General features: G+C 39.6%; 1 protein-coding gene across 2 annotated transcripts; it reads left to right on the forward strand.

Annotated features, from left to right (window-relative positions):
- SLC6A4 (solute carrier family 6 member 4) lies at positions 1-24048 on the forward strand. Of its 2 annotated transcripts, XM_063341870.1 has the most exons (15): positions 1-304; positions 5743-5836; positions 7883-8489; positions 9220-9354; positions 10195-10414; positions 10842-10980; positions 11357-11491; positions 13142-13245; positions 14026-14153; positions 14503-14615; positions 15406-15537; positions 16626-16725; positions 17096-17196; positions 19140-19307; positions 20038-24048. In XM_063341870.1, exons 3-15 carry the CDS (start codon positions 8027-8029, stop codon positions 20110-20112), a joined length of 2013 nt encoding a protein of 670 aa, XP_063197940.1. In that variant the 5' UTR covers positions 1-304; positions 5743-5836; positions 7883-8026; the 3' UTR covers positions 20113-24048. The 2 variants fall into 2 exon arrangements, with proteins under 2 accessions (XP_063197940.1, XP_063197939.1); XM_063341869.1 differs by lacking the exon at positions 5743-5836.
- Positions 24049-24519: the final 471 nt, after the last annotated feature.

The raw sequence follows: 24519 nt of genomic DNA on the forward strand, positions 1-24519 counted from the left end.
GATCCTGCTCTTTTGAACCGATCAGACAAATGTAGCCACCCACCTCTAGGAGGAAAACTGAGCTGCAGCCCTGGTGAAACATAAAGTTTATTTGACTAAAGTGACGCAAAAATTCTTAAAGAGCTCTTTGGCAGCAGATTATCTGGAAATCAGACCATGTGAGGGGGACCGGTGTACAAAAACCTCACCAAGATGCTGAGTTGCCCACAGGCTGAGCTCCCGAGGCTCTGAAGTAAATGTGGGTGAAGGTGACTCGAGCTTGGATAACTCCAAGGAAAGCGCTTCAAACCCAGCCCACAGACAGGTACTTTATAATTTTGTTTTTAACTGGCTGCTATAAGTACTTTACACTTTATGAAATTTAGGCAGACCCCTAGACGGCTGTCTTCAGATACGAGAGCTTCATTAACTTTTGCTCCTCATTGCCTCTCTCAGCTTGTGTTATAAAACCTGAAACGCTAATGACAGTCTGAACTGTGTATAATATATTTTGTTTCATTTTAAATTAACTTTCAAGCTCTTATAGTAATTTCTAAAGCACTGGGAAAACGTACCTCTAACGAAGCTTTGGGGGGAAAAAAGATACACTAACTTTTGCTGAAAGTTTGCTTTGATTTTTTTTAAAACTTTAAATGCTTTTTCTTGCCTTTCTGATGTTACATGCTCTCCTCTGTCTTGTTCAGGCACTTGTCCAGCAACTATGAATGTTGGGAGTCAAATGCCTGTAGCAGAATGTGTAATGACAATCTGAAATTAGAGTTTTGGCAGTCCACATAATTGCATTATGAACATTAACATTTATTTAAATTTTTAAAAAACTGTTAGGAAAAATGAAGGAAAGGAGCAGAATCTGAAGAAAAAAAAAAATCAGTGCAAACTGTTATTTATTTTAAAAAGGTAAAGTAAGCTTACTAACCATAATAAGTTATATTTTAAAAGGTAAACTGTTCCAGCACAGTAAATTATCTGGCTCAATGGGACAGATTTATTATAAGTAATAAATCTGAAGAGTATGTCGTATATATATTTATAGTCAATCATGTTTACTGCTGAAACCAACTGGCTTGCTGGCTTAGTTTGCTAAGAAATATGGAAGTTTAAGTGAGGAATGCAATATAACTGAATTGTGTAAGTAGTCGTGGAAAACATGTTTTGATGTGTTAAGAAAGCCTGGGGAGAAAAGGATCGTGCATTTAATGGGTTTGGATTCTTGGGAATGTTGTGGAATGTTTTTAATGTGTGTTGTTAGCTGTCAGGCATTTTACAGGGGAAGGTCTCACACACTTAGGCTGCATCTTCTGGGGCTTCTGATGAGTGAATTGACCATAATTTTCTTGGAGAGCAGTTTGTAAACTTGGCGTATAGCAAATGACTGTTGTGGGTCCATTTTCTAATTGGACAGGGTGTGATGCGTTTCAAATGGCTATACAAATTAAGAAAAACTGCCCCAAACCTGGAATTTAATAAAACCCCTAAACTATTCCCACACATGGAAATGTGCAGTGCATTTAAGCTCTTTCCTGTTTTCCTCCACGGAAATTAAAGCACCGAGTTTTCGTTAGGAACAGTATTGAGAGCCTAAAGAAATGCTCGTTCTGTATCCTGCTGTCCTTTGTGACGCTGATGTTTTAACTCTTTTCCAAAACTGTATATTTGCAGCTCTGTTGATCTGCCAATCCGTATCTTATAGAACTTACACAACATAATGAAGCCCGTCTGTGGGATAAGTGTTTCATAAAGAACTTAAGTAGAACTTGGAGCCTGAATAAAGGGGCTGTAATATGGAGGTAGCCGTTAACAAGTCTCCTTCAAAGAAGCATCGTCTGTAAACAACGGTGACTGTTCCTTTACTTTTTGGGGATAAAAGCATTGCAAACATAAGGATGTGCCTGCTGGCATGTATGTGCAGCCAGTCTTTGACTTGAGCCCGCACACGGGTCTTTGACTTGAAACACTGTGCCCATTAATTTGCCTGTGCAGAGTCGTATTACGGAACAGTGCTCTATTTATTTGGTGATATATGCTGTGTTATGACTCTTCCTTCAAGTTTATATAAATAATTTGAGGAAGAATACAAAAATAATGTCATTCCCTCTAAGCTTATCTGCTTCCTTGCACTGCATATGGACACTCTCAAGCCATAAAATGCATTTTCTCCCCCGCCCCTTCCCCGTTCTTTAAAATGACTGTCGTCAATTCGGCAGCATTCCCACTGCAATACAGTGTCTGTCTTCTCAACCAATTTTTAAAGGTAAAAATCTCTCTTTCCTGCTGACTTTTTAATTTTGGACTGAAACATGGACAAGATTATGACATAAAACTCAGGAGTCCAGGTTTATATTCCCCCAATACTGTTGCTTTCAGAAGCACTATTTTCACATCGTATTAGCCTTATCTGGGAGCACAGGAGTTAACTGGAGACAGCTCCCTACTTATGCCATTCTCACTTTGGTAAGTAGCCTTTTATTCTCCCAGAAGGGTCATTGTCTCAGGGGAACTACTTGTTGAGTACAGTTCTGCTCTGTTTTAGCAAGATTGTGAGCAAGCCCTTGGAGAACTGCAAATATTCATATCCAGGACCCATTTGGTCATCTACATACTGCAAGTTTCTTATAAAACACGCGCATATTACAGTGATGTGCAGAAGTACCCAATCCAGTTATGTTTAAAATCACTGGCACTGGCATCAGACCTGCTACGTATGGAAATAATTCACTGGACCCGTTAATTTCAGTGGGTTTTGATCACTCTTTATCAAAGGTCAGTTTTGATTCTCTTAAAATAGACTACAGAAGCATTGCTAAAAAAAAAAAAACCCTGAAGAAATCAATTTTCAGTTGTTGAGGGGTGGTGTAGGCAGCAGCTTCGTATCTGCTTTGCACCCAATACCTCGGATTCTGTGGTTACCAACAGCCCGACCAAAGCCGGGACTCGGTATCGTCTTACTGCGTGTTCATGAATATCAGTTTTTGAAATCTGAAATACGATCTGTCACACTTGCTATCAGCTCGCCAAATGGAAACAAGCTAATAGAAAAGGATATTCGAGGTGCTCATTTTTTAATGAAATCAGTATATGTGAACGCATTCAAAAGCGAAAGGCATTAATGTTTTGAGTTACGAACTCTAAATTTGACTCATCTATGACAAACAGCAGGTAAAATTCATCATAATGTAGTGCAATCTAGTTTCAAGATCTAACTGGAGGAAATTTCTATCAAGTCCTCGCAGTATGGGAGCATCTGAGCTACCCTGTAATAATTTTGATTAAAGGGTTGCTTGTGCAAAATCAGAGGGGAAAAATATGAAGCCTCTACTCCTTCACACCATGCATGCAGCTAAACAGGGACTCGCTAGCCCTCAAAAGCATGTCAAAGGGAAAAAACTTCATGAGGTTCTCGCTGTCACCCTCCCCTCCTGTGCAAAAAGACAGCCTGGGACTGTGTCAGGAGACGTGGGTGAAGAGCAGAAATGTTCACTGCTATATTTATCAGAGTCCAGCACCTGGAAATACCTAGGTACGTGGCTGTCGGTGTCATGGTTAATATTGCGGCTCAGAGGTGAGAACGCTACCTACAGATAAACAACACAGCCTTTTCTGGTGCGGGCTACGTGATTTCTACCTTGTCATACAAACTTCTTGCTTAATTTTCTAGATAAAAGTAATTTCCTTGGACTCTTTCCATTTACACGCAAGTGCCTGTGCGACCTATATCTTCATTGCAAGGCACAGTAACGCAGTCAAGCAGCCAGGTCATTCTAACAGTCTTAAATACTGTGTGATAGAAGTCAGATTTAGGTCAAGTTAACAGAAATCACCTTAATGTTTGATTCCGTTTGCCGACAGCATAGGTTGAGAATTTGTCTTAGAGTTAGAAGTACTTAAATTCTTTGCAAGTGCTAGCATGTAAAACGGAGAGGAGTAAGGCGGCTGGAGGAGCGGCGTGAGCGATAGCGGTAACGTGAGTTTTGCTACAGGAATGCAGCTGGAATCCAGTGAGTGGCTGGTGCTCCAGCAGGAGTTGCTTTATAAAATCAGCACATGGAAAAAGAGCGTAAGTTAGTTGTATGAAGTGAAATATATACAAATATACAGATTTTTGCAACTGTGCAAGTTAAAATGTATTTGATCATTTGGAGACGAGTAATGACTTCTGTAGTCACGTACAGGGAGGCTGAACGAGCCCCTGTGCCGAGGGATTCAGGAAATCGGTGCTGCTCCACCTCAAATAACGTATTCTCCAGGTGACTTGAGGCATTAAGATTTGCCTCACTTGAAGCATTTTGTATTTGCTGCACCTCAACCTAATTGTTTTAATCTCCTAAACACAGTAAAAATCAATTTTCTCCTTTAAAAAGTACAGAGAATGGGAAAATAATTTTGTTTTCAAGTGCTGTAAAGCTTTCTTTTACTACATGGCAGAGCATTAAAGGAAAGGGGCTCCCGCACTGCCACGAGAGGTCACTGCCTGCCTCAAGAACCAAACAGGGCGATGACACGTCGGTGGTGCAGCTCCCTGCTCGGGAAGGAACCCGACCTCAGCACGGGGATGCTCTGTGAGGGTTGCTTTGACAGAGGCAAAGGAGTTGGTTTTGTGCATCAAGGGACGTTCAGGGCTTTTGCAGTGCTGGTTCAAGTTTAGCTCTGTGTGGGAGTAACCAAAAATTATAATTTAATTAATATTTGGCCTATGTGAACTGCGTTGGTGGCTTCAGCCAAGCTCCAGAAACACATGTCTTCAATTATCCGTCCCCGTGTTTCCAACAAACAAGCAAAGCAGGGGATAGTTGTGGAGGACACGCTGCTCGTTTGCGAAAGGACGAGTGCCATTTACGGGGCTGGCGGCGTGGCACCTTCCACGTGCTCATGGACAACACAGCGCTGCCGAGATGAAAACTGCCCTTTAGAATAACCTCTGTCCAGAGCTACTGGCGAGAGAAAAGGCCCAGACGCTTAAAGCCTCTCAAAGGAGCAAAGTCACGTCTACAAAACACAGATAAAACAAAATGAAGGCACAGCTCTCTCTCGCGTGCTCTCTCTCTCTTTTTTTTCTTCTGTAGCTAATTATGTTGGTGATAAGAAACCAATGTGTATTTATGTAAAAGCAACCTTTGCAACAGTTCAAATTGAAAATAGGTAATAAACTGCCGTTTCTTCTATCATTCACTATTGTCATTCTAGCACCCCGTAACTCCTGAGAGATCGGTGCACAGAGATGAGGTGGGCAAAATCCTTCACTTTTAGGGTAATTTTCCCCTGGATACCCTCCCTAGTGATCCTAGCATCCTTCCTCAACCCCAAGAGCTCCAGTTCTGCAGCTGTTTACCCTGTGGTGGTTACAATTCCTTCAGGTATTTTTTTTTTCTTGAATTGTAACAAGGCGGGGGGGGGGAGAGTACATTCTCCCAGAGTTTTTTTTATGGCATAATGAAATCTGATTCTGTAGCTGTTATGTTTTCATGTGCCAACTCAGCCGGTGTGAACACCACTGCAGGGCTGTAGAGTCCCTTACTCCAGAGATTTCCCAGGGTAGCTGACGAGCTGGAATTCTCTTTCAGAAAGGAATAGTTCAAATTCAGTCTGAAGCCCTTGAAAGTTCACAAGTTATTTTGCATATTTGAGGCTCAAACTACTGAAAATCTAAAAAAAATATTTCAAACAATGTGATATTTCTTTCCTGTGGTCTGCAGAAGACCAGAAGGAGCTTAGATGTGCGTAAGACAACTATCTTGATTGTCACAGGTCCGGAAAATCAACAATACGTTCAACGACCTCTCCTCTGTAAGGAGAGTGCCAAGAAGTATCCATGTGCAGGAATAAAGTGTTTTACAAATACGTAAGTGTTTAAGTCTCAGGTATGGAAAATTTAGTCTCACGAGATAATGCAGTTAAATCAACATCCTTTACTGCTTTCCCATTTCTGAGTAAGAGGTGTAAAGTCCAGAAGGGCTCAGGTTACTTTTCCATGTTCCTACCTTATATTTAACATGCTCTATACGAGGCGGAGGATTGGCTGTGGCCTTTCCTAGGATTTTTATGTTGCCACCAGTGGTGGTAGGACTGTTCTCATCTACATAAGCTCTTTTGGGACATTTGGAAGGTTTCGGACTCCAAAGACCACTCAGTTTTTATAGTCTTGCAGGTAAAACAGAAACTCCTGTTCTTTGCCATAGTATATTTCTATGAAACTATGAAGAATGTTTTGGTCTTTGTGGATGATTAACTAATGGTAGCAAAGTACTGCTCTTGTAAGATTTCAGCATTAATGATGCACTGCTTGCCATGTGATGAAAAGAACATTATCTGGGTAAAGGCAGATTGTAAACCTGAGGAACTAGAGATTTCTCAAAGTTATAAACACCACCTTCAAGAGACTTTTATCTCAAGAACATCCTTCTGTTTGCTCTGCAGCTCGATAACTTTCCTTTTCTTTCTGCTTGCACTGATAAATGCTTAGGAAGAGGTTTAACAAACTGTCTTTGCGCAATGCTAGAAGATGGGAAAAACTTGAGTTTTAATAGCTCTGGCAAGGAACAAATTCTAGCAATGAGCAAATAACATCCCCTCTCTGCTTTAGTTTTTCCCACAGTTAAAAGTGAAATAATGCTTATTCTTCTGCTAGGATGTGACGATGATATTTACTGTGGTAAGACGCTTTGAAAAGGAAAAATTCGATGTAACTATAATAATGTAATCTGTGGTGACATCATGTAGGTTGTGTAACACTTTACTAGCTATAAAGCAAGGTTAATACCCCAGGGAATTTACAGCACGGAGGATCAGCTCCTATTTCAAGATTTAGTTGAGTAAAGGCAGCTGGGCATTTACATTACATGAACAAGCGAGCAGAAGACATGACCCATTGAATCACAATTCTTTTTCTATTCTTTTTCTTTTGAAGGAAAAGTTAATGGTTTTATATTTTTTCTTTACTTTGGGATGGTTTATTTCCTCTGGATTATGCTTCCAACACGTATGAAGAGGGCAGGTAAAGCCAGGGATTCTTCCAGTGCCTGTTTTTTTGCTGGCGGTGGACAGTAGCACAGGAGTTTTTCCCACTGCCCTTCCCAGGGCTGGAACCACAGCGTTGGCAGATCCAAACAGAATGCAAGATGCTTTTATTTCTCCAAGGAGTTAAATAAGACTGTGGACAAGATCCATTAGACCCACGTGTTAGTTCTTACTCAAAACAATCAAGCTGAAGTTTCCTGATCTTTTTTTTCCTTGGTATTAGTGTTGACTGAGCCTCAAAAGTTAGTTGATGAAAAAACAGTGAGACTTAAATACTTTTCTAAGCTTTCGTTTAAGGCTTCTAGGTCTGCTGCTAAACATAGCAGACGCTGCAGGATTTCTGAAGAAAGGTTGTCATGAAACGGAATTTGTATATCCCTTGTTATCTCATATTTGTTTAATTAATTTGCTTCCCTTCATACTGGCTGAATCTAGAAATTGCCAGTAAAAGTCACAGGATGAACGTATGAAAACGAAAATACAAGCCACACTAAACTCTGCCCTTGTTTTTGCAACCCGGGAGTCCCACAACCTCCCTGGGTGTGAAAACAGCGTTCAGAGGGAGACCATGGTAGGAGAAGACAGCAGGACTGTGACTGCCTGTGAGTTGTCCAACAATGCACAAAGTCCAGCAAATCTGCCTGGAAGGTTCTAAGCCAGATACACCGACTTCTGCTGTAGAAGAGGATGATTGCTTCCTTCCTTTTTACAAAATCCTGAATGGATTGTCTGCAAAATGATTCCCATTGCATGCTGTGATGGTTAATTACTTCCAAAAGTATTTTAATCATGGAATCTGTCAGTTGTGACTTGAAAGTGACCAGCATCAGTAAGCCCTGTAATGGATTTTAAACTATTTTTCATTTCTTAGATGGTGTTTGTGCCTTCAATCTGATGGATTTAAACATGGAAGAAGAATTCTAAAAGAGCTGGGAATAAAAGCAGGGGAAAACAAGCCACAAGGGGACTCTGTGCTGCTCTCCGTCTGCAAGTGATCAGAACAAATCTCGGAAAAATGGAAAAAAAGGCAACAAGCAATGAGACTGAGCCACTGACTTCCAAGAAAGATGTCTCAGACTGTAACGAAGGAGAAGATTGTAAAGAGAACGGACTTCTGGTCAGGAACCCTAAATCTGCCCTACGGCTAGTGGAAGATGGCAATAAAGTCCACCCCAGCCAGGGAGAAAAAGGGGAGGCAGCTCAGATCTCAAATGGTTATTCAGGGGTTCAGAGCTCTGTTCCCTGCAATGGAATGGGAGAGGTGGAAGATGCCCAGTGCACTGCCCCAGCAGCCACAACCACCACTACAACCACGACTTCCACCACCTGCGGGGCAGAAGGCCAGCAGCAGCTGATGGAGCTGGAAGACAGAGAGACCTGGAGTAAAAAAATTGACTTTCTACTCTCTGTCATCGGATATGCAGTGGATCTGGGAAATGTGTGGAGATTTCCTTATATATGCTATCAAAACGGAGGAGGTCAGTGACTAGTTCTGTATGCTGTTCCTTAATGCTGAACTTCCTTGCTTATAAATGGGTGATTTAGTGGCTTATATTAATATCATATATAAGAAATGACCAAGGGGTAATTACTTTTCAGGCAGACTGGAAAACCTAAATACTGGGATAGGATAACTAGACATATTACAATGGAAGAAGAACTATTTATCTAAAAAAATCAGTAGAAGTTGAGAGCCAGTTAGGTGCAGAACCACCTTCCAAGAGAAAGACTCGATCCCTGTCCCAAGGAATATTTTAAAATCAGATAAACCAACATGTCAAAACCAACTCATTGAGAATGCAAAGGCTTACGCTCACTGACTCACTCAGCAAAAATATAAATCTAATCAAGGAGATCCTGGAAAGGACTTTTGTCTCCCTGATGTAACGAAGACATTTTACTGAAGAAATTAATTATTTTATCTGTAACCCATCTCACAGTTGTATTCATTGTAGCCCGTACAGTCTTGGTGAATCCTACGTATACTTCTTACAGAAACGTGGGAAGTTCGGCCTGAGTGTTGCTTCTTATTCGCGCTGTTGAGTAGTTGCTCTTAGGAGAAATCCCATGGTAATCCAGTGTGGCACATTGACTAGGGAGGGGATATGCATTTTCCCCGTGGGATAAAAGGAACTGTTGTTCATGGAGTGCTAGTGTTGGAAGAGAAGCCCCATGAAGAGTTACAATTATCTGCTTGCTTTCTTGCAGGAGCATTCCTCATCCCTTACACAATTATGGCCATCTTTGGAGGGATTCCTCTCTTCTATATGGAACTAGCACTAGGACAGTACCACCGGAATGGCTGTATTTCAATTTGGAGAAAAATATGTCCTATATTCAAAGGTAACGAAGGGAAATGGAAAATTACTAGGAACTTTCTGAATAACTGGAAAATTTTCCTATAAAGGTGACATTTCTGAAAAAAATATTAAAATCTCATAAAACAAAGTAAGGCTTGTTCTACATAAGATTTTGGCTTTACAAAGAGAGCTTTCATAAAACTTTATGTACACCTGCAAATGTGTGTGTGTACTCTTGTACACACATGGGATATACATTTGTGAGTATGACGTGCAACTCCCAAATTGATTAGATAGAGGCCAGCCCACTTTCTCTGACCCAAGCCTGAAAATATAAAAAAAAAATTAAACAAAAAAATGTAACTAATAAAGTAAGTACAACATTACTGAATCCAAGGCAAAATTAAAACCAGGGAAGATCTACTGTTTTTATTACAAAGATATTACAAAGAAATGATTCCCCATCTTCAGCCTGGTCTGTCAACCGCTACCCTACCACAGAGTCTTCCAGAGGAGAAGGACCTGCTCTATACGCTTGTTTACTCTTGCTCCCAGTGTTATAGCTTGGCGTTGTCTTTTTTATTTACTGAGGGTGCAAGATGCCTATTTCTAAATTCCAGGAATTTAGGAACAGATAGAAAAAAAAAAAACCAAACAAAAAAAAGCGTGTTCTGTCATGATTAAAGATGCTTTTTTGGAATCAGAGCCTGAGTGTTTCCGAAGCCACAAGAAATTCCAGTGTTGTAAACACTTGAGAGAGTATGTGTGCCTCCTGCAGAGCTGCCTTAGTTACTAATTGTAGTTGACGTTATAACCAATTCCTTCCTTTTTTTTCGGCCTACAACTTATACTCCCTTCATGTAATTATTTCCTGCCTTACCAGGAATTGGCTTTGCCATCTGTATAATAGATCTTTACGTAGCCTCCTACTACAACACCATTATGGCTTGGGCCTTTTACTACCTCGTATCCTCCTTCACGGCGGAGCTGCCGTGGACCAGCTGCACAAATGCTTGGAATACAGGCAACTGCACCAACTACTTCAGCAAGGACAACGTCAGCTGGTCCCCGCACTCCATCTCTCCCGCAGAAGAATTTTATACGTAAGTGCATGTAAGTGAGGACAGTAATATTAGACAGAATGGTGGAACATGTAGCAAGCTGTTCTTTGGAGGGGGAGCAGGGCTGTTTATTAATGTTACCCTTTTCTGAACTATTCAAATAACTGAATGTTTGTAGGTGTATGTAAGCTTAGGGTGTATGGGAGGGTACTCTATATTTTAGATCAGAGGTTCCCAACCACTGTCAGCTATCGTCACTTATCTTTTATCACTACTGATGTGCCATTAATACCAAGCTTTTAATTAAAAAAAAAATAAAAATCCAAAATAACATGATTCTGAAGGCTACTTATGAAAGACTCAGGACTACCTGTAGTGCTCAGACCACAGTACGGGACTGATCAAAGCATACTTAACATAAGTATTTATTTTAAAAATATCTATACTGTGTTTTTCTTTCCTCTTTCAGCCGCCAAGTTCTACAGGTGCACAGGTCCAATGGGCTGGATGACCTGGGGGGCATTAGCTGGCAATTGACCCTCTGTTTATTGTTAATCTTCACCATTGTATACTTCAGCATCTGGAAAGGGGTCAAAACATCTGGCAAGGTGAATGCAAAAGCAAGACAAATCAACTTGGTACAGTATAGTCCAGCGGCAGTTCTAAAGGAGCCAATTAACTTGACAGAGAATTATTTCTGACTGCCTTCATGACGGGGATTATAGGCTCATGTATTTGGGAGGCACTTACTGCAGAGTGACTGCTACTGTTATCCAAGTAATATATAACAACAGTAAGTTATGCCACTGTTCTCCAGACAAGAACAACCCTGCCAAGGAAGGCATGCAAACTGCCTGTTTACAGACCTTCTGAGAAGTTCACATGAAGATGTCACAAATGCTAAGAGTTATCATTTGCTTAACTCATTGTCACTTGTTAACTTTCGACCCATGGCAAATGCTATCTTACTCTTTTCCCTCACAGGTGGTCTGGGTGACTGCCACATTCCCTTACATCATACTCTTCATCCTGCTGGTGAGAGGTGCAACTCTGCCTGGCGCCTGGAGAGGTGTCCTCTACTACTTGAAACCTGACTGGCAGAAACTCCTGGCCACCGAGGTAAAAAGAATTATAAAAGGGTAGAGCTTCACTTTTAGCCTATCAGCATGTGTATCAACATGTATATACTTCAATGTCTATTTTCAGCAGAGCATGATTAAACAGATGTCTTAGCTTGGACTTAAAAGCCTGACTTCATGCTCTTGTTTAAACAGGCATGCTATTCTTTTCATAATTACAAACTTTTTTTTTAAAGATTAAAATCCACCATCAATTTAGCTTGAACTAATAGTAGGGTTCCCATACAGTGGTTGAATAGAATCAGTGGTACTATTAGAAAGAAAACGAGTGAACAATTTTTTTGCCAGGAAAATGGTGAACAGTCTGATGTTATCACAGAACCACAGAATGTGTTGGGTTGGAAGGGACCTTTAAAGGTCACCTGAGTGAGAAGCTACGACTGCTGCTACGCCGCAACAAAATTCTTTACCTATGACAGTCACGCTGAGCAAACTAAATTTACTAAGCCTTAACAACTGGTTTAGCTGCAGGTTTTTTGGCTGCGAGGGGATCATTACACACTTGGACAGGTTTTTTCACAGCCCAATAGTGTCTACAGTTACCCATATTTAAATAGCGCAGATCACTCGAGTTGAAACTTCAGATCTCCATCCTGTGACAAGCTTTGGCACATAAGCCCAAGGAGAGTCTCTGTAGCCACCAACAAAAACATGACACAGGAATGTATGCAAGTGCATGTGGAGATGGAATAAGTCAGTTAGTTCTGCATACACCAGGAGGATTTGAAAAGAAAGGAGGAACGAGGACAAGACTGAGCTAACCAACAAACCCCAATGGTTCAGCTTTGAACCCTGTGGACGACAAGTTGTCCATCAGGCTCAAGGCTGCACCTTACTGCCTGTGAAAGTGTCTAGTGAGGAGGGTGATGGAAAAACCCCAAAGCAATAAATACTACAAATACAAAGATTAAAAATTCTAATGTTTGCAAGCCTGATGCTGCCCAGCTGATATGGAGAGTTTTGAATTAAGAGGAAATGAAAAGACACCGGTCTCTGATAAAGCAGCATCTCCAATAAGGGACCACATCTTCTGAAAAAGCAATAAAGGGCATTGATATTGTATTGGATGTATCTGAAGTGAGGACAGCAGATTGCAATCTGCGTGCTGGACGATGACAGAGCTCTGTCTGTGGATGATACAGGATGGCCTCACACGATGGAAGAGAATATTAGAAATGAGTTGCAATGAACTCCGTGTTTCAATCAAAAGAGGATAAATGAATAAGGACTTTCACCTCAGAAAGAGAACTGATACTGTACTTTAGGAATACTACTCATTAAGGCTGTGGCCACTTTTCAAGTATAACAGGCTTTTCATAACAAGATCATCACACTTGCATCTGTCATGGCTACAACAAGGCTGAATTGAGTCCTAAGGACTAGAACTGTCATGGATTTCCATTAAGTCTAGAAAAAATCTGAGCAGCGATCATCTACTACTTAGCCAGGAGGACACATAAGCAAACACAGGACTATTCTACAGCACACACAGTTTGGAGGAAGATGGGCCAAGCCCACTGCAAAATCATGGATAGAATGCTCCCTATACATAACCAAAGTTATTATGAATATGCCAAACTCATTCGATCTGTTTCATGCAATTTTTTTTGTGTTCTTCAATATTTTTCAGGTTTGGGTGGATGCAGCAGCTCAGATCTTTTTCTCCCTTGGTCCAGGTTTTGGGGTCCTATTGGCTTATGCCAGCTACAACAAATTCCACAACAACTGCTACCAGTGAGTTCTACCTTATTCTATACGTTGAGTTTAAAAAAAGTAACTGTGGGTATTTACAAAAAAGGAACACAGTGCTGGTGAAAGGCACTGAACTGTCAGACCCACGTACATGCAAGACAGAAGTGTAACAAGATAAGAACAAAAGTCCTTATCGAAAGAACCTGCAATCTAAAACATTTCTTCTCTGTTGTGCCTACCCTAAAGAGAGAGATTCTCTACCAGTTACAGCACGGAGTCTAAGATGTAGAAACCTGCCACAACAAAATGGACTAAACCCCTGCCAAACAATCACATTATAATTATTTAATCTCAGCAGTCAGTTAGGAAATGACTTTAAAGTCTTGAACTGAGAGGTGATTTATAGTTGTTTCCTTGTTATGTTAAAAAATTCTATTTATAACTTGTAAAATAACATTCTACATTATGTACTATTCGTATATTAGTTATCTTAACAAAAAAATCTATTTATAACTTGTAAAATAAAATTCTTAATTCTTTACTATTCCTATAGTAATTCCTATTTTTTTAAGAACACCGGTATACATCCAGTATTCAACCCAGTGTCAGATTAATGTTACAGCATCTGTTTGAAGTTGAAGAAAAAAAAGTAGTCGTGGGGTTTTTTTTTTCTTTCTTTCAAATCTGCTGTTTGTTCTTTTCATTGCGTTACCCTAGTTTTTGTAGGAATCTATCCAGATCAGTAACTCACTCCCTCTGGTAGTAAACTATCCTTTCTAGCAGAGGCCGATTTCCTGATGTGAGTTAGGTCTTCTGTTGCAGAGATGCTCTGGTTACCAGTACCGTGAACTGCGTCACTAGTTTCGTGTCTGGATTCGTCATTTTCACTGTGCTGGGATACATGGCTGAGATGAGGAATGAAGATGTATCAGAGGTTGCCAAAGATACTGGTAAGTTAACTTTTTGTGCACATCCCTCAAACTGCTTCTGAGATAGAATATATTTGTATATTATCTTCTGGATTGAGAACAGCCCAAATTAGGCAAAATATTTATTATACATTTCAGGATACTGACTTACTTTATGATGTACAGTACAGCTACAAAATTATTCCATAAAGACAGCATACAGAAGTCATACTGCATGCAGCTTCACATAGGGGGTGGTAACTGCACCCCGCAAAATAGCCTGGGGGGGAGTTGTTTTCCCCTGGAAGAAAACATGGAAGAAACAGCCTGTCCTCCTCCCGGCAGCAGTACTGCGCTAACAATTATCCCTAATTCTCCATTCTAATGTCAGGACCCAGCCTTCTCTTCATCACGTACGCCGAGGCCATTGCAAACATGCCTGCTTCCACTTTCTTTGCCATCATCTTTTTCCTGATGTTACTCACGCTGGGATTAGACAGCACGGTGAGTCGACAGTGTGCGAGAGGGTGGCCCTCTCAGGTATTTGGTGTGTGGCCTTACTCCCGCAAACATCAGAAGGGACAGAGCTACAAATATTGCAACATCACTAAAGGGTTTAAAGCAGGACTGGCATCTCCATGTGCCTTCTGTAAGACAGCAACTATTATTCCAATTTTGACCTAAATAGGCCTAAATAAAATTAAATGATTTGTCCGTGTCACGCTGCCACAATTAATAACAGACCTGGAAACACAACCGAAGCACTTGATTCTTTAACTCCTGGTTGAATACAGCCTTCCGGGCTCCTTCTTTCTTGCACTTGTAAACTTACAAAGCTATTATTAAATCCTGTATTTTTTTTACACTAATTGGATTTAAAAGGTGAGAACCAGAGGTGGCCTTCTCGACAGCACTGCGAAAAGGAGATGTTCTAAAAACTTGCTGTGTGAGCCTGTTTTTACAGATTGAGAGTCAGCTCCTTCCAGGAAGGCTAAACTCAGCTGACTTCACAATCTTGGTTCTACTGAGCCACCAACCACATATCGGCACCCTGCTGCCTGTCATATAGTACTTCCACGCAACAGGCACTTCCTACAGATACATGAAGACTAAATCCCCACCTTAAAAAATTTAAAAGCTCTGAAGAAAGAGTGTAAACAACAGTCACACCAACTCTACAGGCAGAATAAAGCACCAGTGTTCAATGCTCTAAAGCTCCTGTAAGCAATGAAACACAACCTCAAAGCAGGTAAAACTGCCCTCTATTTTCCAGTGATTTTTCCATCCCTTTCAGTTTGCAGGACTAGAGGGAGTGATTACTGGAGTACTGGATGAATTCCCCCATGTCTGGAGCAAACGCAGGGAATTGTTTGTCCTTGGTCTGATCATCGTTTGCTTTCTGGGGTCATTAGCAACCCTGACATTTGTAAGTATTTTACCCATTCCTCAGCTTTCCTTACTGGCAGTTTCCTGCAAATGACATCTTGGAGAGGGTAGTATTTTTCCAAAGAATTCCAAGAAATCAGATTAAATCTCCAGCCTGTTTTCTTTATGCATTAGAAATCTATATTTGGAATTGGTGGGAACAGTATCTCTCACTAGGAAACGTGTTGCAAAATGATCCTATTGCAATTCATATAAACTCTAACGTGCTACGCATCATAAATGATGGAGCCATTGCTCCAGATGCTGAATCAGTAAGCAACTTTCCACATTTTATACATGGCTTACTTGTTCTCAAAAGCTCCATGTTTAAAAATAATATGAATTTTTATTTTAATTTTCCCAATGTTTGAAGTGTATTTTGAATTTAAAAAAGAATGACCAAAAAATTATCTGCTAGAAAATGCTGTAACTGACTGTTGCTGCTCTCCAAAAATTTCTAGCAATGAATTTCCTGGATCTTCCTCATCAAATCAGGCCAGAAATCATGATCAGTCACGCCAAATAGTCCCTGTGGGGCTTGTGGGATTTCATTTTCACAACAAGCAATATTTTGAATAATGAGCGTACTGATCATAAGGGACAATTAAAAACACTTGGCTTTCCTGTCACATTTCACTCCACTTGCTCATTTATGTGCAACTTCCTCCTTATTTAAAGCATTTGCTATAAAAGGAGACTTAGTTCCTCTCCGAGATGCAACGGTCTCTTCCGTCATCTGATTCTAGATCCCAAATGGAAAGAAAGAAGAACACCCTGTTTGTTTCCTGCTCAGTAACTATGACTCGGGTTGGAGAAAGAAGATGCCACCACAGAGGGCACGCAAAAAGCCATCCCATCAAACCCCACCAGATCTCATTTGTTCGTTAAAATCCAGCCAGAATTACCAGCAGATTCAGTTTTAGCTTTTCCGCATGGCAGCCCCACTGGTGAAACGTGTTCCCAGAAGCAACAGATCGGACTGAATGACCCATCTGTGAATGGGCCAGATGAAGGCAATAACAAACAACAGTATGACAGGATTTCCGTCATTGGATCTTTGATTCGCTGATAATTTGATCTCCTTTCTAGGGAGGCGCATATGTGGTAAAGCTGTTTGAAGAATACGCCACTGGTCCAGCTGTCCTAACCGTCGTCTTCCTGGAAGCAGTTGCTGTGGCCTGGTTCTACGGTACGTCTACTGCAACGTTGACAACCAACGCTAACCCAAACTCCCGAGCTTCTGCAGCGTGGCATTTCCTCTGTTTCTGCAGACAGGATCACTGATGTCTCCAGAAAAAGTTCACAAAACCTTTTTACAGACTCACTGATTACCAAATCCGTGAGAATAACTATTAATTGTTCTCTGACCGAAGTACAGTGACCTCTGACAGTAAAAAGAGCTACAACTCAGAATAATTAATATATTTAAGAGTTATAGGAACAAAACAGTCTTTCATGATGGATTCTGAATTTATTTGCTGTGCAAACAAAATGCTGTGCACCTACTTGCAAAAAACTTGTATCTGCTGTCACCGCTGTCCTCCCACTTGTCTCCACAGGCATCACCCAGTTTTGCAATGATGTGAAAGAAATGCTTGGCTTTACCCCAGGCTGGTACTGGCGAGTTTGCTGGGTGGCAATTAGTCCCATCTTCCTTCTGGTGAGTTTTCTTTACAGCTTTCTCTTTCCAGCACAAGGAAATTACCACTGAACAATGCAGTTCCTTAGACTTCTGAAAGCTTAATTACAGAATTTTCTTGCGAAGTTCTTCTGTAACAATTCTTGTTAAACCAAAAAGGCTCAATTAGTGAAAAATCCAATACGATGCTGCAAGGTCTTGTTACTAAATCACTATTTTGAAGATCTTTGTGGATGAGCTAGATAAAGAAGACTGGGTTCTGAATAACTCCTCTCCTTCCCTCTGCTGAACAAAGTTATTTTGTTTTGTTGCTTTATATTTACCTTGGCAAAATAAAGCAATAAAAGATGATGAAACACGCTGTCAGGGGCGGAAAACCAAGTCAGTATACTGTCTCAGTGACCACTGACTGACAACTTTAGAACATTCCACTTAAAATTTACAGCAGTTAATTGCAACCTTTATAAATGTATAATTCAGAATTGGAAATACTGTCCCAATGTTTGACTTGGCAGTATTATCGATAACATTTTAACGTAAAGTGTTCATTTCCTGATACAAAATTACTTCACGCTATCTACTATTGTTAGTAGCCTCAGTGGGAGCAGGGCAGGTCAAGATGGAGTTCACGAAGCACAAAATGTAGATTTAAGACCGACAGTGTGCATTCAAAACACTTGTAATGATCAATGTGTAATTAACAGATTTTCATTTTATTACCCCAACAAAAAGAAGGGAAGAAAAGGCTATAAATAAAGGCGTGACACCAAAAATTACTTTTATACTACTGTCCTCTTTGTGATCCTAAAACGGTGAAATAAACAGCGAGGAATACAATATAGCGAGCTATTTGTATTCTCTGTGGAAACTAAACTAAAATAAGGAAATCCCAGAGGTAGTACGTTATTTCTGTGCGGAAATTTTGATGGTAATCCTGATCTTCTGACGATACCCTGGGAAAAACAGATTCAGAGATCCTTCCAAGGATAGTCACAAATATTATTCCTGTAATATTCAACTAAAATAAATTTTTCAGTCATGAAGGATATGCACAGGAAAATGGTCTAACAGCATTAATCAAGCTGATGCCAGAATACTATATCCAATCTAGTAATAACATTTGTAAAAGCTACCAAAGAACTGAAACTTCTGGAAAAGTATCACAGAAAAGATAAAATGTGTAGAAAATAAGTAACAGTGAAAAAAATAGAATCTGTATAGCTTATCCCAGAGAAAACTGAAAGCTGATGTGATTCCCGCAGGTAAGTTCTTTAGGAGTATTAAAAGGGTCTACAACCCAATAAAGACCAGCATAAAAGACGACGGCAGTGGCTGCAAGTTAAATTCAGACAAAGCAGAATTGACACTGATCATGATTAAATATGGGACAAGCAGCTAAGGGAAACTGCACTCCCCATTTCTGGTGGCTTAAGATTAAGATGATGCCTTTCTGGGAGGGATGCTTTAGCTGGAATCGAGTTACAGGGCTCAGTACAAGGGTAACTGAATGAAGTTCTGCACACTGGTATCAATCAATCTGATTTTGTCCATCTACCATCTTTTTTTTTCCTTTAAACGTACACGTGTTGTCCTGAATTTTCTCTCTAATGCTGCTTAGGCAAGAAACACCACCATGTGTATTTATGGAATAAGCAACCCATAGGAGAATTTTTACCTAGTTCCTTTCAGTTACTGGTTGGGCTATACCCTAAAGCTCTTTTGAACTTCCTAAAGGATATACAAAAGTGGGTTTGGGGGTTCTTTGGTTTTGGGGGTTTTTGTTTCTTTCTTTTTTAAATCCACACTAATTTAGGATCTTTTCAGTGTCGACATATGTTTAATCCCTCATTTTTTTTACCCTTTTTTTTTTTTTAGTTCAATGCTACGCTGGGACACAGAGTTCCCTAAAGTAAGTGTGTGCCATCAAAATCCATGTATTCATATTTTCCTCTTTTCTTTTCCAGTTCGTCACTTGCAGCTTTCTGTCCAACCCTCCTGAGCTACGGCTTTTTGAATATAATTATCCCTACTGGACCACGGTAGTGGGTTATTGCATAGGAACCTCTTCTGTCATCTGTATTCCAATCTACATGGTTTATCGGTTGATTATCACTCCAGGAACACTTAAGGAGGTATCCACGATGCTCTGTTGCTTCTGTTTGACTGTTAGGAAGGAGGTGATTCCTAGAAACATTACACATGTATTTTTCTAGGGTCTGATGACCTGGGACTTCAGGATTTTTGTTCTGTTCCTAGTCAGCTGATAGCTAATTGTCTTCTGCCCATTCTGAGTGATTCACAAATCATTATACACTGACGTATTCACATAAAATATTAAATCAAGTACATTTTTTTAAGCTCTGGTGAACTGGAGCCTTTTCCTAGAAATCACACAAGAGACGGTATCACATGAATGACGCAGTGAAAGATCGGTTCCCTTGAGTGTATCTGTAAGAACAAGTTTCTTTTTCTATCCCACCCTTAAGATTTCTCTGTCATAAATCTGTGGCAGCCTGTGGTGACACCTTGGGGATTTTTGGGATACCGCTTCAGAAAGAATATGTTCAGTTGGCTCAGGGTATCCAAGTAAACTGCAAAGTCCTAAAGCATTAATATGACATCCGTCAAACTTTGATTCAAATTCTATGTTACAATTAAAAAATAACGCTGTGCACTTCTGTAGCACCTTACATCTTCACAGTGCTGAGATAACAGAAGCCTTGAAACATCCTTGTGTTGTAGTTCAAGGTGTAACTCAAACTGAAGTTGTATTTTTGTTATAAATCTTCTTCCAAGTGGCTGTCATGTTACGTATTACCTCTTAAAATGAATCAATTCCTAATAGAGATTTCTTTCCAACAGCGTATTCTGAAAAGCATTACTCCAGAAACAGCTACAGAAATTCCTTTTGGAGACATCCGCATGAACGCAGTATAAGCTAACCTGTTTTCTGCGGGGAGAGAGGCAGAGCATAAAATGTAACTTTCCCCATACTTTCCCCCACCAAAGCATTACGTTTCCAGCTGAGACCCCAAACAGGAGTTTTCTCTGGAGGTTGCATCACTGACAACGGGCATTTGGGAACATGATGCCTCCAGCACATTTATCCAAGCAATTCAATGAAATCTACTGTGCACTTCTAACCAGACTGACCTGACTGAGAACTCATTCTGGAAACACGAGGATGTCTGTGTGCACGAGAACACCCCTACTCCACGCGTGGGCAGAAGGGCAGTCTGAAAGCGTGCGTGACTGCATAACCCACTGTAGGACGAGTATCGGCGGGTAGGATTAGGTGTAGAATCCCGAGTCTGTGGCAGTACTCCTGTATCTTCCTCAATGTGATCGTTCGTACTGGGCAATGTCGTATTCGCTTCTAAGGTTCTAATTGCTTAAACTACATTGAAAAATACAAAAATATTTCTGATAGCCATACACTACTCAAGTAACACAGGGTTTTATAAGCTAGAAAAGAAGATAGTAAATTCTTCAATCCCTAGGTCTGTAGTGGAGTAGACAGAAGAAGAGGAAACAATCCTGAGCAGCACTATATACAGCTTTGCATTCACTAGCACACACGTTTGGTAGCGTTATCGTTTTCATTTCCTGCATTTTTTAGATGGTAACAGTTTCTATTAATTGTTTCTTGCATAACAGATATTACAAAGCCATTTTTTGTAATGTTCTAGGCTTCACTTTCCTTTAGACCCAATCAAGCCACAAAAACTTATCATGGGTTACTTGACAAGTACGTAAGTTGCTAGCACTTACTATATTATTTTCATAACTAAGCTAGATATTCACAAGATCATTGTCCTGACAGACCTGTCACTTATACCCAAAGAAACTAGAGACCAAGAATGAATTTTTTTGAGTTCCGATGCCAAAAAGCGTAATCTTAAAGATCTGCTTCTCTGCTTTGTTTTGTTTGTTTATTTTTTTAGTTCAATTTCACACCTAAAATTTGCTGGAGCCTGTGGCTTTTTCTATTCTTTCCTAGAACAGAATTGAAGTTTAGAATAATCCTTTTGGCTGGCTGACAACAGTACATTTAACAAACTATACAAACCGACTTTGAAGATATATTAGCTCAAATTCTAATGTGAACACATTAGAAGACATGGAGGGGAATTTTGTTTTTAACAAGAACCTGAGCAGAGTTCAGCAGGATTGATTTTCAGCAGAACTACGTATATTAAATTTCGAGGCACTGATATACAAATTAACTTCCACGCACATACTAACCTCTTTACACTTTATGCGTACACACCCTCTCCAAATGTAACTGCCCTTTGGACTGACTGCAGTTGCCAAGTCAGTTGGAGGACAGGAGTTTTGCTGCAATTACATGGAAGTTTAGATGAACCTAAGTAGTTGTCATTTATGTAAAAACTTACATTGTATTTTTACTCTACCACATAGATTATAACAAAAGTAAAATAAAATAGAGGATAAAAGTCTCTTTTGTATCTCACGGTCTACTTAGCTAACGTACTGCTAAAATTAACAAGGTCATATATGCATTCATAGCAGCAGGCATTAAGAAGCCTATTGAAGAGTTTACATCGGTACGAAGAACTTGCCTTACTAGCGGAAAGCAGTGATGGTGTGTTTGCCTTTTGAAAACATTTTCATCACTTCTGCCCAGGTTTTTCACCCTGGGGTGTGCAGACACCTCCTGGAGGAAGGCCTCTTCCACTTCAGCTATTGGCTTGAGCTCATTTAACTTTAGGTCTCAAACCCAACTTCCAATAAGGAAATAACTTTGAGGGACAAGGATTGGTCTTTTGGAACTACAAACAGAAGACTCCTAAGCTATTTTTAAAAAGGGAATATGTTCTTTCATTGCCACCAGAAAAAACGTAATAGATCTGTCTTACTAGACAGTTACTCCTAAGAGATAGTTTTGTAGCTTAGCCCTTAAGTATATTTGAAAACTACTTCCAAAATTGGCTTAATTGTGAGGAAAAGCGGAACAGTCTGGGAATTGTGAGGAAAAGCGGAACAGTCTGGGAAAAAGCCATTGGAAAACCAATTTGGCCGTTGGAAAGCCATTTAGTTATTAAGTTACCAATCAGAAAATTACTGATTATTTAAAAAATAAAATTTTATATTATGAACTCATTAATCAAAAAAACACAAATGAAATGTCAAAGTAAGATGAATGAGGTACTCATACGTATCTAGTATAAAGTGTGGGAAATAAAGCAGAAAACCCTACCCAGCTTCTCCATTCTGCAGACTGGTGTTCAATTAACGCTGGGTATTTTTCCTCCTAAATGGGTAAGTATTTAATTAGATAAACCTTACATAGGAAATGTCTTTCCAGACTTGATAGTGTTTCATGCTAGGCTCATTGAAAAAAAAAAAACAAACCAAACCAAAAAACTGACCCTTCCCCAAAATAACCGAAAACTTACAATTCCAATTTTTGGTCATTTATGTATAACCACTTGCAAAAGTGTCTTTAACAGAAATTCTGCTGCCTTTTATTAGGAAGGATGAAGGTGGGGACAGAAACGGTTGAGTTAAATTATCAGCATTATCTGTATCAAAGCCAAAATTTCTCTTTCAGTCCTTGCAAACAAACTGAAACTGGGAACATTACTTCCAGTGGAATAATTTACAGAATAATAATTGCAGGAATCACTGCTATTTAGTGTGCAATACTACTGATGTTAATCTTTTATAACAGCGTTTGAAATAGCAAAAGATGCATCTTTTAATTTGTATTTTTTAGAACACTAATACACAACAGATATTGTCTCTCTGGATGGTTTCAGCACAGAAGGCTGAGCAACTTCCCAAGAAATGCCATTGTTTTCTAGTGGATTAAAAGTCAGCCAAGAAGTCCCGGTATGAATACAAGCCCTGCAACACTCACAGTGTAAAACGGAGCAGGTGTCCCAGCTTGAATTTCTCAGTTGAGAAATGAGAATAATGCACTCTGAGTACAGATGTACCCAGAGAGGTGGAAGTCTTTAAAATCACTTGAAGATACAAAAAGCAACGTAGACATGCAAAGTCACAGGAAAAATATTTTTAGAAATGGGCAGTCCGGAAGATCATTAGTGATGTCAGATCTTTGCTCTTTTTTCACCAGGACAATCCAGCCTGAGGTCTTTATGGGAACAGGGGGCAAAGAAGCCCTCCAGAAGTGGATTAAAAAGGCTTTTCTTTTCCTGAATAACACAAAGATAAAACACATCCATGTTTTCATTCCAGAAAAGCTGAACTTGCAAGGGAGTTTAGTTCCCATTTTATTTATTTAACTTTTTTGTTATATGGCATACTGGTTTTGAAGTTTTATAAATATTCCAATAAGGTAGTTTTCTTAGTATCTATATTTAGCTAAATATTGAAATACTAAGAAATTTATTTCATTTCTTTTTATCCTTGATTCCTTTTTCTTCTTTTTACATATCCATTTGGAAACATTTAGAGAAACCCGTATTTATTAGGTAGCTCAACAAGTAGCCACAGATTAAACATTGTTTTTGTACAAAAACTAGTTATATTGATACCAAATGGGCTGCACTGCAATTAAAAGTGTTTTCAGGCAAACAAATCCCTTCTCTTCAGCTCACCTTCCGCTTATCTATCACACGAGTATATCCTACCTTCTATTGCGAATGGTGAAAGGGAATTTATGAAACTGTAAATTAGGACCATGTTTGCCTTTTAAGCAAAGAGAAAAAACGGAGTTTTAGCTGTACAGAACTACGTATTCCCCCCAACTTGTACATGATGCACTTGTATTAATTTATGCAGCTGTTTAGTTACAAGTGTTGCAAGCTGATTGTAAGTCATCAGTATGTGCCTTGTACTGTAAACTGTTATTGTAATAAATTTAATATTCATAATCCATCTCTAGACGTCTCTTGTGCCTCTCTCTTATGGGAAGAGCAAAGATAAAACTCAGTTCCAAGAGAAAGCAGAGTATCTAGTCCAGGTTACTATACCAAGAAGACCTCTTTGACAAAAAGCAGAGGATTTCCTTTAGTGTTTGAAGCTTGGCTCGCTGCTAAATACTCTTTCATTCTATTTCAACAAAAGAGCCAACGCACATTACATTTGTTTAGACAGAACAGCAAACACAAACTGATCCACATTTGGAGTAAGTGCTCAGCTACTCAATTAGTTTACATATAAAACTCATTCAATTTCAAGTCTTTGTAAACTGGGAGGCTTAGTATTTAACTTTACTCACATTTTGTCTCATTACAAAGTCTGCTGAACAAAATATTGGAGAAACATCAACCTTAACATCTTTTTTTTTTCCCTTACATAAATTCACCTTACTGTAGCATAAAAGTGATAAATTTACTACAAAACAAAGTGAAA

Source organism: Chroicocephalus ridibundus, chromosome 7 (genome assembly GCF_963924245.1).
Source record: "Chroicocephalus ridibundus chromosome 7, bChrRid1.1, whole genome shotgun sequence".
NCBI lineage: Eukaryota > Metazoa > Chordata > Aves > Charadriiformes > Laridae > Chroicocephalus > Chroicocephalus ridibundus.